The following is a 14,593-nucleotide window of genomic DNA, read 5'->3' as shown; positions in this document are numbered from 1 at the left end:
TGTGATTCACCAGAGCCAGCATCATCATTTTGGGGCACATGCTAAATCCTACATTGTATACTTGAATGTGATAAATGTGGTGACTGACTTAGATGTTCACCTTTGGTTAAGCATTTTTCTCCGGGTTTAACTCAGACACATGACCATGTCTAAAGGCATTTTGTATTTATTTTGTAGCTTTAGAAGGGTACTATTTACAGTTGACCTTTAATGCAAATCATAACAGAAAGACATTGGGAATTAAGCACTGGCAATATTAAAGTTAGATTGCTAACATGTTTGCAAATGACATTTCTAAATCATTACGAAGAAAGATTACTGTAAAATAAATGTTTATTCCTGGGTGATAAGTGCTATGGAAGAAGATGCACGTGGTTCTAGAATCCAGTGGAGTGCTGCCCTGAAGATACACTACTGATTATGGAGTGCCAAGATGGAGAATGCTTCCAGAAGCCAAGCAGTGGAGTTTCAGGGGATATTTGGAAAGGTTAGCAGTTCAGTTATTCACAAGAACCTTTCTTGCCTCATTTCTGCCACTAGTGTTCCCACTGATCTTCTCTTTCATTTACTCCTTCTTCTTCCTCTGGGAATGCTGAGTCATTCTGGTTTTTCAGATGTTTAACCCCTGAAAGCAGAAAGAATATATTCATTTTAAGTACATTTAGAAAGGAATTGAATAAGTGACTTTTATTTCTGGGAGATCTGCTGCTTTGTGGAAGGAGTGAAAACAAAACATAAGTGGAATGTTTTCAAGGTGCTGGTATTGTTTTGCTTTTATTCCCTTCCCCTCCCCCCAAGAACCTCAACAATGTAGTCTTATGTAAACCTTTTAATTCAGCAATAGAATAGCACAGGGCCAAGTTTCCATTAGAACAAGGCTATCTTTTCCAGTTAAATCTTCTCCATTAAGAATTGCATCACGGCCTATTAAAAACCTATAGCCCCAGCTAACAGACTTCTATTGTAACACCAAAATACTATTCACCTCAGATACAAGATTTCTGTAGGCATTCCTGCACAAGAGTATCTGAAACTCCTGAAAATTAACGTCATGAAATATTTGAAAGGGCGCCATTCCCTTAACTCACAAACAACAAAAGTATCATAGCTGTTGGCATTCTTTATGCGTTTAAATTCACAGACTGGGCTACTGAGTTGCAAAGAATAGGATATTTCTCCATGACTGCTTTGTACTAATGTCTCTATTAGAATATTTTTATGTGTAACCTAAAGTAGAACATTTAAACAATGAATCTAGACTGCACTGATCTCCAAATGCTAGTGCCCTCCCTCCTAAACCACCTTGTATTTATTTACTTTGCATAGACTTATATTTAGTCTCTTTCCATTTATGCTATACTCATTTTTATATGAACTTGTTGTCTCCCTCGTGAAAATGTAAACGCGTTGCTAGGAAGGATCATCTCATTATTTGTCATATTATCCCTAGCACCTAACACAGTGCTTGATATATAGTAGACAACAGATACATGCTGATTGATTTTTTTACCCATTCCCTTGGGCCATAGAGATGGAAACTTTCTAACCCCAATCCTAAGGAAATGATCACAATATTTAATACATGAAAATATTACATGAAATAAGACAAAAATCTGAGAAAACAGAGATGCTAGATTTTTAAAATTACTACTGATTGGAATCACCAAATAAATGAATGTTAGAGCCCAGGCTCATTGTGTAATTAGGAAAGCCAAGAAAAGAGATGATCTACAAATACATGTAACTGTAGCACAGTTGTCGATGTTAATCCTTCATTTTTGAGGAGGACCAATGACATCAAAAGGTGATATCTTTATTTGCGTGTGAATTGGATTCAAATGAGGCAGAGTTGCGCAAAGTCATCAGCCTCACTCTTTCTTCCAGAGTTACAGAAGTCCAGTGGCAAGACAAAAGTCAAGATGACTGGCCAAGGCCCAGGAAGTAGTGGATGACCTTGGCATCTTCTCTGTCTGACCAAGCTCTAAGTGCTCCACAGTGTCTGCTTCAGTTACCTCCATGGACCTTGGAACAAATTGTTCTCATCTGCCTATTCCATCAGAGGAAGTCTTCATTTGCATCACATGTTTAAGGTAGACATCCCCTAACTCACAAATGGATTTAAGATCTGTTGATTACCCTCAACCTGATTTAGACTATCTGCTGAGACAGTTTTACTGGAGTGGGCCACCACGCATGCTACAGCTTGTTGGAGCCATGAGTGAGAGTTGGGTGACAAGTAGACACCAAAGGTAGATGAGGAGCCCTGAAAAGGGTTCAACAAGTCCAAACACCAGAGGTGCTATTCCTCCTGAACACTCCCAAGAAACACCAAGGAAGTAAGTATCACTGGATATGTGGAGAAGGAGTAAAGTATAAGAAAACTGGAAAGGTAGGAGGGAGCCAGGTTTTGAAAGGCTTTGTATGCCAAACAAAGGATTTTATAGTTGATCCTGAAAGTGATAGAAAGTCACTAGAATTTATTGAAGAAGGAGGCAACATGGTCAGATATATGTTTTAGGAAGATTAATTTGACATCTAAATGGAGGATGGACTGGAGTGGCCAGAGACTTGAGGTAAGGAGACCAACCAGCAGGCTATTCCAATAATCAAGGCATGAGGTGATAAGGACCTACACCAGAATGGTGACAGTATCAAAGGAGATAAAAAGAAGCATGCAAGACAGGTTTCAAAGGTAAAATTGACAGCACTTGGAAACTGAATAAATGAGGGTGTGGATGAGAGGGAATGAGGCAAAGAAAATGGGTTTAATTTTGCACATGTTGAGTTTGAAATAGACATAGGACATTCAATTTGATATGTCCAAGAGGCAGTTGGAGATGTGATTCTGAAGGTTATGGCTGAATAATAAGAATCATCAGCACTGATAGGATCATTGAATCCATGGTTGCTGATGAGATCGACAAGTCAAACAGTATAAAGAGGAAAGATAAAAGGGCCCTGGATAGAGCCCTGGGGGATATCCACTTTTAGGGCTATACACAGAGCACTTAGAACCCTTGTTAGCTGAAACCCATATTTGCTATTAAGGAAGAGAACTGACTTCATAACATTAGAAATTATGTTACTTAGGGTACTGGAAAGAACATGTGAATTTTAGAATTAAAAACACCACTATTAAAGTAACAGTAACAACAATAATGCTGGCGGGTCCAGTGATTTCTTAGGAGACTTCCCACTAGTGGCCTTTGAAGGTCAAATTTCCTGCTCTGGCCGACAAGGTCATTACATCATCTTTAATCTAGGGAGGAAACAGGTCATCCTACTTCATTAGCATTGGAATGTAAGAAACTCTAATCTTTAAAGCTATCTTCCAAACTTGAAACCAATTTTACAGGGTGCCCACAGGATCATTAAAATTGAGAATGGGAAATTATCTAATCTAAACTCCTACTCAAGCAATAATCCTCTTTATGGAATCCCTGACAAGTGACCTCTCAACTTATAAGTACCTCTGGTAAAGGGAACCTATGTAGACATCTGGGATAGTTGCTCCAGGATTGGACAGCTGTATTCTTCACAATGTTCTTCCTTTGACTGAATCAAAATCTGACTGTCTGTAATTTCTGCTGATTGGTGTTAGTCAAGTCATTCAGAGCAACAAATCTACTTTCCTTTCTATAGCTGAGAAGAATGGCAGAAACATTGATCTTGGAGTCAGAAGACTAGAGCTCTGGCCAAAAATGTCGAGTTCTGTGACCTGGTCTCCTTGTTCTTCATATTCCTCACCTTTTAAAGGGAGATAATCCTTGTGCCAACGACCTGACAAGGATTGTGAGGAAAGTGCCTATAAACCTTCAATAAGTAAGTGGGGGTTGTGATATGGTATTTGAAGATAACTATTATGTCTCCCCTTACTCTTCTTTTCTCCAATCTAAAGAGAACTACAAAATCTCAGAGATCAAGGGGACCTGAGAGGCCATCTGGTCTAATCTGTACTTAGCTGAAAATCTCCTGTACAAAATTACCAGGTAGAGTAGAAAAGGTCTGATAACCTAAAATAAATTATTTCAAATGAAGCAGAAGATGAACCAGCCTGGTATGGTGGGAAGAGCAATTTTAGTCAGGGAACCTGGGTTCAATTCCTGATGCTGCACTTACTACTTTGGATGAATGACTTCACCTCTAGCGGCTTCAATTTTCTCATCTGTAAAAATGAGAGGCTTGAAATTCGTGATTTTGAAGGTCCCTCTCACATCTAAATTTTATGGTCCTTTGTATCCAATTGCTTTTAACTTGGTCAAAGTCCAGAGGCTTCTCCTTTAACAAACTAGCTAGTTATGCATGCACAATACATTTTAGCAGGTCAGGGCCCATTCTCGGCATGCTTTCAATTTCAATACTACAGGCATTTTTTTTCATATATTTAAATTTGCTGATCAGTCAGGATTTTGGCTAAAACCCTAATGTCAGGAATGAGCTTTTTAATTTCCTTTTCCTAAACTATGTAACTTTGCCAAGAGGTGGGATGGGATCAGGAACTGTGTTGACTATATTAATGTGGTTTTCATACCAGTTTTCCCCAGGTGGTTCAGCACCTCATCACTGATTTTTATCCCTGTGCCTGGGTTAGATTGAGCAACAGGTAGGCACTTTGGGTGATACCCTAGTAGGTGACATACAGACTAATTGAAAGTATTATTAAAGGTTTTTGTAGCTAGTTCAATAATCACTCTTGGCAAAGTATTTAACTATTGTTGAATGGATTACTATTTGTTCTACTTTTCAGCATAAAAATATTCTCTTTGTTGCAGAAGACCAAAACAAATTAGTTGAGTACTTCTGCTTTTTCTGTGACCTATTAACAACATGTCACCCCCCATAAGCAATGGGATTATCATTTCCTAGCTACAAAGATAGCTTTAAAAAAATTAAATGGAGGGGGCAGAGCCAAGATGGCAGAGTAAGAGCAGGGACTTGCTTGAGCTCGCCCCTAAACCCTTCAAATACCTGTAAAAATGATTCTAAAACATGCAACTGGGAAGTAAGATATACAGGCAATGGGATATAGAAATTTATCTTGTCCCACAGGAAGATAGAAGGGAAGGGGATGAGAGAAGGGGTGGGGAGGTGATAGAAGGAAGGGTAGATTGTGGGAAGGGATAATCAGAATGCACACTGTCTTGGGGTGGAGGGAGGGGAGAGATGGGGAGAAAATTTGGAACTCAAAGTCTTGTGGAAGTGAATGTTGAAACCTAAAAATAAATTAATAAAATTCAAAGGATACTCTACCCTACATAGATAGATAGATAGATAGATAGATAGATAGATAGATAGATAGATAGATAGATAAATGAAAAGAGAAAAGTAAGCTGAATTTCCTTTGGGAAATTATATAATGTTTTTAATGATCCAAAGCTCTTTATTGAAATAAGGGCCCATGTTTTTACTTTAGTATTCTTCTGATGATGCTACAGAGCTGTAAATCATAGAATGTCAGTTTCTGAAGAATTAAATGTGAGGGTCACATTTAATAAACAATGAAGAATTAATAATTAAAATAATGATAAAAAATAACAATAATGATAATAGCTAGCACTATAGCATTTTAAGGTTTGCAAAATGCTTTACAAATATCATCTCATTTGTTCCTCACAACAACCTTGGGAGATTGGTGCTATTATTATCCCAATTTTACAGTTGCGAAAACTAAGGCAGAGGTTAAGTGACTTGCTCAGGTCACATAGCTACTACCTTAAACAAATGAAAACACTCCTACTAAAGCATTCAGTCAAGAGCATTAGACTAGATGGAAGTTATCTGGTTAATCAGTTTGGAAAGAGAGAAAGCCCTGGCTAATTTAAAGTGGTGCTTCACAAGATGCGCGTTGGTATTGGCTGCAGGAATTCAGGTATACTCTGTGGGTCTTCTATAAAACTAGCAAGCTATCTTGGAGTCCAAGTATTTGAGCATTTACCAGAACTGAAGAGAGAGTACTTCCAGCCTAGCACCATAGATGGATTCCTGAAAGAAGAACCTTTGTCTCCTCACTCCCCATGCCCCACCTTTCCCCTTCCCAACCAGAAGAAAATTTTAGACTTCTTAAAGGAATCCTAGTAGCACCTATTGAAGAGAAATGAATGGTGGAAGTGTCTGCATTGGGAGATGAAGTTGTTGTTGTTTGTCCTTTCTGGAGGAGGACCATGGCATCAGGAAAGTGATGCCATGATTTTCAAGTGAATCGGATTTAAGTGAAGGAGGGCTGTGCAAAGTCACCACAGTCTCACTTTTTCCTTGGGAGCCACCTGGGGAGATGAAGACAAAAAGACATTGAAGAAAGGTACTTCAGGACTCTGAGTCTCTAAGGTGCCTAGCAAAAAGTCAGAACATACCTAAAGGAGAATATCTTGAGGACTCTAGCTCTAAGCTCGGGCCCACTTTCCTCTGGACTTGGTATGTACTTGTGAGGTAGTGGGACATGATTGAAAGGTGAGAGTGAGGTATGTACAAGAACTGGTGGTATTATAACACCTTAGTAAATACCCTTTTCTAAAGGCTAATTGACATCAACTACTAATCAATAAGGAAAACATTTGTGAGGATTTAGGAACTATAGTGTTATAAATATATCCTCAATCCCTTCAGGCTCCCCTTGAGTGGGGAGGGAGCAGTCATCTTATGGGTTCTAGGTGGCTAGAATGCATAGGAGTTAGGAGAGTAACTCCAAAGCTTTGGCTACACGTAGAAGATGGTGGCACCATGGGTGGCACCAGAAAGATATAAGAGCAGACTAGAAGGTGGGCTGGTCGAGTAGTGAGAGTACCAATGACAGTCCATGTAAGTTCATGGTACTTAGTAAGTGCTTAAGAAATATTCATTGGATCCCACTGAACTGATTTCTATGCTATATCAAGATAGCTCAAGAAAGTCCCTCAGCATTCAGGTTTTGAACAACCTCTAGAGGACCTATAGGAGGACACAGTTGTTGACTATGCACATGTTATAAGAAATTTGCTTTTAATTTTTTTATCACAATGAGTTGAGGAGTGGGAGGGAGAGAAAATAGATTTCTGTTAGTGTTTTTTAATAGAGAGGGGGTGCTACAGATGTGAAATGTTGTTTGCACTTTCAGAGGAGGTCACTATATTATTAGTTTTACTTTGTTACAAGAAACCTCTTAGGAAATGGAAATAATATGTCGTGAATATGTACTATATGTACTATAAAAACAAAACATTAATAATATTTTTAATTTGGTAAAAAAATTATATTGAATATCATTTTTACAAATAATCAAAATCTCCCTTCTCTCCTGCCCAGCACTTCCCCAATTGAGAAAAAACAAAACATACATACAATACATACATATATACACACACATATATGTATGTATACAAGCATACACATATGTATACTTGTATATGCAAGTGTATGTATGCAAGCGTCCTTCTGTACTCCAAGTCCTATACCTCTCTATCAGGTCGTGGTAGCACATTTTATCATGATTCCTTTAGAACCATGGTTGGTCACTATGCTAATCAGGGCTCCTAAGTCTTTCAGAGTTGTTTCTCTTTACCGTATTGTTGTATTGTATAAATTGCTTTTCCTAGTTCTGCTCCCTTCATTCTGCACCAATTCATACAAGTCCCATGTTTCACTGAAACTATCCCTTTCATCATTTCTCACAGCACAATGGTAGTCTATGACATTTAATAGAACATAACTTGTCCAGACATTCCCAATTAATGAGCACCCCTTTAGATCTCCATTCTTTGCCACCACAAAAAGAGACATAAATATTTTGGCACATCCTTAGATTTTGTTTTTCTTAGAACTAATTTTTCCCTCAGTCCACCTTTTCTTAGCTAGGTGGTACATTGGATAGCAAATTGGACCTGGAGTCAGGAAGACCCGAGTTTAAATCTGGCCTCTGATTCTTACTAGGTATGTGACCTTTGGGAAGTCACTTAACTGCTGCCTGATTCAGTTTCCTTAACTGTAAAAAACAGGATAATAATAGCACCTATCTCAAAAGGTTGTTGTGAGGATCAAATGATATACAAATTGTAAGGAGCTTAGCATAGTGCCTGGCTCATGGGAGGTGCTATATAAGTACTATAATAGAAATAATGATTATTATTATTCATCCTCCATCCTTCTCCCCTTTTCCTTCTCTTTGTATACCCAACTGTGTGTGTATATGCAAGTATGTATGTGTGTGTGTATGTGCAAGTGTGTGTGTATATGTATTCTTTCCTCATTTGACCAGTACAGGTCATTCCGAGGTTTAAGAGTCAATCACTCTTCCCCTTGCTCATTTGTATAGACTTCTACTTGCATGATTCAATTATGTGAGATAATTGTGTGGCTTATGTCTTGTGTATTCATTCCTCTTCCTCTCTCCAATCTTCTTTTAAGATCATCAGGACATAACAGAATCACTTCCAGTCTTTCTGTCTAATTGGGCTCCCTCTATGACCTCTGATAATGATAGGGTTCAGAGGGTGCACATGTATTACCTCTCTATTTTATAATTAAAATGTAAACTGCTTATCCTTGTTCAATCATTTCCATTATTCAATTGTCATCAATAGTTTTCCAGCTGTGCCTGACTCTGTGTGACCCCATTTGGTGTTTTCTTGGCAAAAATGCTGGAGTGGTTTGCCATTTCCTTCTCCAGCCCATTTTACAGATGAGAAAACTCAGGCAAATGGAGTTAAGTAACTTGCCCAGGGTCACACATCTAGGAAGTGTCTGAAGCCAGATTGGAACTCAGAAAGATAAGTCTTCCTAATTCCAGGCACTGCACTCTATCCACTGTGCCACCTAGTTGTCTCTTACCCTTGCTTGTCCTTTATAATTGCTTATTCGTGTTTACCTTTTTATATTTCTCTTAATTCTTATATTTGTACTTCAAAATTTCTCCATGGCTCTGATCTTTCCATCAGTAATGCTTAGAAATTCTTTACTTCATTAAAGGTTAATTTTTCAACTATAGGATTATACTCAATTTTGCTAGATAACTTATTGTTGCTTATAACTGTATCAATTATTACAAACTCTCTGCTCCTTGATAGTGATGGCAGCTAAATATTGTTTGATTCTGACTGGCTTTTTGGAACTTTCTTTATGGCTGCTTGCCCCTTTGATCTGGAAAATATGGATTTTGGATATAATATTCCAGGGAGTTTTCATTTTTGTTTGGATTTTTTTTAGTTTTTGTTGTTTTTTTTTTTTTCAGGAGGTGACCAGTACATTCTATTTCCATTTTGCCCTCTGGTTTGAAGAGCTCTGGGCCATTCTCTTTTATGATTTCTTGAAATATGATATTTAGGGCACCGGCTCTTTTTTCCTGGTGGAAAAGATCTAGTGGCCCATGATCTACCTCTGCCCCTGGGCTGAGGGGGCCGAGTTGGTGCCAAGGCAGCAGTAGCGGTCAGGTTCATTTCTGGTGCCAGAGTGCCCAAGAAGCTGTGACAACTGAGAACTTAAGTGTAGCTATTGCTGCACCTCTGTCAAGAGGGGAAGCAGATGCAGAACTATGTCAGTATCTTTCCAAGGTCCTGGAACTTAGGAAGAGTGATGTTATCTTAGATAAGGGTGGTAAATGTCGCAAAAAGTGGTAAAGATTTTGGCATCCACAACTCCAGAAGAGATTTCGGAGAAATTGAAAAGGCAAGCAGAAGCTCCCTAAAACAAACCAAAAAAAGCCAGAAATGAACATTATCTTTTGTGGAACCATTTTTAAATACTAAAGAAGTAAATTCATAAGGAGAAGAACCTAGATGATAACTTGAAAGATAGTGCTTTGCAGGAAAAAGGGTCTCTGAAGCTATTCTCCATGGAATGTTGGAAATGTCAAAATGTCACATTACTAATAAGGCAAAGTATACTGCAGCCAAACTTCAGTTACTACTGGAAATACTCAAACCAAACCATTATCATCCAATTCTTAAAATTTAGAACTGGTTTGTTAATACTACATACCTGCCCTAAAGCTTATTTTATGGACTATTATTTAAATTTTATGGAACCATACACCTAAATGAGTTGAAAGAGACCTTAGAGATTACCTACTTTACCCATGTCATTTTTATAGGTGGTCCAATGTCAGAGAGGCTGAGAGGCTTGTCTGAGGTCATACAAATAATCAGCATCACTGAGACTAGAGCTCACCTCGCTTCACTCCAGTGACAGTATCCTGTATATACCATATTACTGCCTTGACTGTTATTTTTAAGTGTTAAGAGACATAAATGTATAGAAGCAGCTTGGTCATGAGTAGCCCTAGACTTGAAGTCAAGGACTGTCGCTTCTCAGAGCTTCAGGAAAGTCTCTAAGGCCCTACGTTAGAGATAGGTTGAAATGTGGGCTGGTGGACAAAATCATAGGTGCTTGACTTATTTCTGTAAAGAAAATGTGTTGTACTTGTTGAATTGCAATTTTAACATTTTAAAATGCATTTTTAAAAAGAAATATGAATATTTGGCTCCTTTTGGTGGGGAGGGGATCATAGTTTCAGCTGGTTCAATGATTTTTAAGTTCTCTCCTTGATTTGTTTCCCTGGTCAGTTGTTTTTACTGAGATATTTACATTTTCTTTTTTTCCCCCAGTCTTTTGACTTTGTTTCAATATGCCTTGTCTAATGGAATCATTCTAATTTTCAGGGAGATTGTTGCTTGGGCAAGATTTTGTACCAAGCTGTTGATTCCCTTTCTAATTTTTCTCCAATAACTTTTCTTTCCTAATGCTTTCCGCTAGTGTTCTCAATCCCCTATTTTTTTTTAAAGCCGTTTAACTCTCAATTCTTGTTTTAGCTCTTCTAGGAATTCTAGTTGGGTTTATGTTCAAGCTGTCTTTTTCTTTGATGCTTTGTCAATATTTTGGAGTCATTTTCTTCTGGATTTGTGTCTTCAGTTTGCCTGTCATCATGATAGCTTTCTTTGATGGAATTCTTTTGTGTTTGTTTATTTGTTTGTTTTTTTCTAGCCTACTTCTTGACTTCGGACTTTATGTTAATTATGGTCAGGCTCTGCATATTTCTGTATTGAATGCCTGGGCTGGTCCTGCTACCACTTTTTTGAAGTATTGAATATTATGTTATTTCAGGTTCTAAGGAACAGCTTAGATTGGGCACCTAAAAACTTTAGTGTTTCCAAAGTAGCCTAATTAAGGGTAAAGTCTGATTTCTGTACCCCTGGTTGAGCTCTGCAAGTTCTGACTTGGGTTTGGATCTGAACAACAGGTTTTTGGAATTGCTCCATTTAGAGTTCTAGTAGACTGCTGCTGCTGAACTTAGTTATTATCAGTCTCCTGGAAATCTTTTCTGGTTCAGAGCAATAGCACTGGGGCTTCCCTTTAGTCTGAGATTCCTGAACTGGTTATGCCTCTATAGTCTTCAGACTGGACTAGAACCTAGAACTGAGAGCGTGGGTCTCAACTGGAGAGTACTGGGCTCTGAGCCACATTACTGCTGCTTGTTTCTGAATTTGCTCCTTGCTTAGAACATAGGGTATGGTTCATGATGAGATCACTCTGGACTGTCAATCATAGATGCCGGTGCACACTAAAGCTGCCAGTTGGCACCAGTTCCTATACCCTGGGCCAGTTTAGGACTCTCTCTTCTGTATCAGGGAACTCTTCTTGCCCTGTTCACAGCATTTCACTGTCCAGAAATTCTCTACAAGTGTACTCCTTGCCTGACCCCTTCCCCAGTGACTGCAGAACTCTATCTCCCAATGGCAACCTGAGCTGGAAAAATGACTCACTGTGATTTTTTTTCTTGTCTTTCCCAAACAGGATTTTGTCTGGTGAGTTTTCTAGACCTGTTTGGAGGTATATGTGTGTGTGTGTGTGTGTGTGCGCGTGTGCGCGCGCGCTCTAGCATGTGCGTGTGTTGGTGGTAGGGAGTAGGAGCTCGCTGTACTTCTGTCCCTTCCATCTTGGCTCTCCCCACAAAGATAACTTAAAAGAACTTTTTTTGTTGTTTTCATTGCCATCTTTAGGAGTCTCAGGCTCATGCTAGGCCTTAGCTGTCTTGATCTCATATGCATATTTTCTTGTTTTGTTTGTATTTGTCATAGATATTAAATGATCCCTGAGGTTTTAGCCAGCCTTGAATTCCTTTATCCTATGTTATACTGATCTATAAAATGGGAGAGTAAGACTTGATTATTGCTAGGGCCCCCTTTCAGCTCTCACAAATTTTCTCTAGTTCTATTTGTACTTTGAGTCTCAAGCCCAATGGTCATATTTTTCTATGCATATGTAGGGATGAAGATAGCACCTCATTAGTTTACTTCATCCTGAAAACAACTTACTACAAATTTGTTTTGAATTTTTTCTACTTGTTATCGTGTTTACTATTTTTGGACTATTTATATTTCTTCTGTTCTGTTACTTCCTCTGAGAAGCGTGATTGGGTCAAAAGCACTTTGAAAGTTAAATAGAACCCACGTATTCATCCCTGATGGGCCGCTGGGAGGGCTTTCATCCGTCATTCAACTTTATTTCATTTTTCTTATCTTAGTTCCCAGTATTAGTGCAACTTATGATGAAATTACTCAGACCACGTTTCAAAATCAGTGATATTTTAAAAGGATTCAAGAGTGTGAGAGCCATTTCTCTGCCTGTCAACTACCTTTCTTCCCTCTGCTGCTATAAAGCACATAAGCAATATCTTTGGGAAGATAATTCTTCTCATAGATAAGCCTGCCTGGACAGTCCTGAAAGAGGGTAATAGACTGTGTATGAGAAGTGATTCAGCTCACTTGTGGAAGCTTCATGTCATGATTAGAATATTGGATTTAAGGTCATGAAGACATGGGTAGAAATTCCACCTCTGACTGTAATTATCTGTGTGACCATAAATAAGCAACTTACTTCATCTCTATGAAATGCAGGTTTTTCATCCATAAAATTGCAATGATGCACATAGAATCTACCTCACAGAGCTGCTGTAAGACTCAGCTGAGAAACTGTATGCAAAGTGTTTCAAAGGCCTTAAAAGTACCATTTAAAGTATGAGTGTATAAGAGTCATGGAGCATGGGTTCAGATTTGCCTTTCCTGGCAGGTTAGATAGAGGACTTGTAAATATTCCTTGACTCTTTCCTCTCCATTTCATGGCCTACTTTGGGCCTTGTGGGACTCAAGAACTTGCTGGGAGCAAGGACAAAGACTTTTCTAATGAATTCCTGATAATTGATGATTCAGTGTCTGCTGGGCCAGAAGCAGGCTCTGAGAACATGTTTTGGTGAGAGATAGGAAAGGCATGCTGACCCCTCCATCCAGCTTTTTAGAGGGCAGTACAAAGTAATCTGCGTCCCTCCTAGCCATCAAGGAAACTACAGAAGGTCAGGTCATCATTCCTTGTGTATAGCCACCCATTTCAAACTCAGAAGATACTTAAAGAACCCTTCTATATCACACAGTGCAAGCCCTTCACTCATACAAGGCTATCAGCAGCCCCCAAAGTTACATGCAGTGGAACCAGGCAGGGAATATTAGCCAATGCTCGGTATTAAACCCCAGGAAGGGAAAATCTGACCATATTCCATACCTCTGTTACATCAGCTATTATTGTTCAAAAGCACAGACTTCTGGTACCATTTATTTTAGTTAGGAAAAGGAAGAAGTCAATAAATAAATCAATCAACAAACAATTCATTATTAAGTTCCAAATTTATTCTAGTCACTGGGTAGAGATACAAAGACAGAAATGTTACACAAGGCAGAGAAGTGGATAAAATAAAGTTTATTTCCTCCCATATGTCCAAGGAAAGCTACATTAGGAGTCAAAAACCTTGGGTTTCAATCCCTGCACTCACGCTTAATACATGTGTATCCTTTGGCAAGACAGTTACCCTCTCTGTGCCTTCATTACTGCACAGGTAAAATGATGGTGTTGGAGTCTGTGACCTTCAATGTCCTCTCTAGTCCTTACACCTATTTTCCTTCCCTATATGATCAACAGAAAAGATGACATTTACCATCTATGTTTTATTGGCACTAATACAGCATTTCAGTTTGTCAAGAAGGACTCACTGTTTAAGTTCTGTCCAGCAAGACAAGATGTAATCAATTGTCTCAAGTGAATAGATATTTACCTAGTATGTGATGATACTTTGCTCAGCAAATGTAGTTAACTAGTCCTATTGATGGGAATGTGAATCCTAGTTCAGAAGCCACTGTGAGCTCGTAGGGACTAAGAAAGGTGGTTGATCCAATGATTTTCCTGTTGCTTAAAATTTCCTTTCATCAAAAAAGAGCTTATCTTATAATTTGACCATTGCATTCAATTTCAGAATCTCTTTGGTCTGTACCATGTCCCAGGTCTATTTCCTTTCTCATCCTTCTCTGAGAGCTTCCTTTCTGACAGAACCTCTCCAACTATCTCTATTTTGTTGACATCTGCCCTGAAGCTACCCAGCTCAGGGAATGCTTGGTTCCTGTAACCCTCACTCAGCCCTTTGGTCACTTGGTTCCACTGCCATTGTATGGCTCGTGCTTGAGGCTCAAATTTTTTGCTCCCACAATAATTTCTTTTGCCCTTTTGAGTGTTCCACGAACAAGACACTCCCATCTTTTGGCTCCAAGCATTTTCTCTGGTTGTCTCTTTTGCCTGGACCTCCTCC

At 38.8% G+C, this 14,593-nt stretch overlaps 1 protein-coding gene across 2 annotated transcripts in view; it reads right to left on the bottom strand.

The window, feature by feature from the left end:
* Positions 1-399: 399 nt before the first annotated feature.
* PPP1R1C (protein phosphatase 1 regulatory inhibitor subunit 1C) overlaps positions 400-14,593 on the bottom strand; it is a 196,427-nt gene continuing 182,233 nt past the window's right edge. For both annotated transcript variants that reach the window (XM_036747185.1, XM_036747186.1), the window contains exon 5: positions 400-625. In XM_036747185.1, coding sequence (XP_036603080.1) covers positions 537-625 — 89 coding nt within the window. In that variant the 3' untranslated portion in view covers positions 400-536. The remainder of the gene's footprint in view (positions 626-14,593) is intronic.

Source organism: Trichosurus vulpecula, chromosome 2 (assembly GCF_011100635.1).
Source record: "Trichosurus vulpecula isolate mTriVul1 chromosome 2, mTriVul1.pri, whole genome shotgun sequence".
NCBI classification, from domain to species: domain Eukaryota; kingdom Metazoa; phylum Chordata; class Mammalia; order Diprotodontia; family Phalangeridae; genus Trichosurus; species Trichosurus vulpecula.
This window is presented reverse-complemented; position numbering and strand designations above follow the sequence as displayed.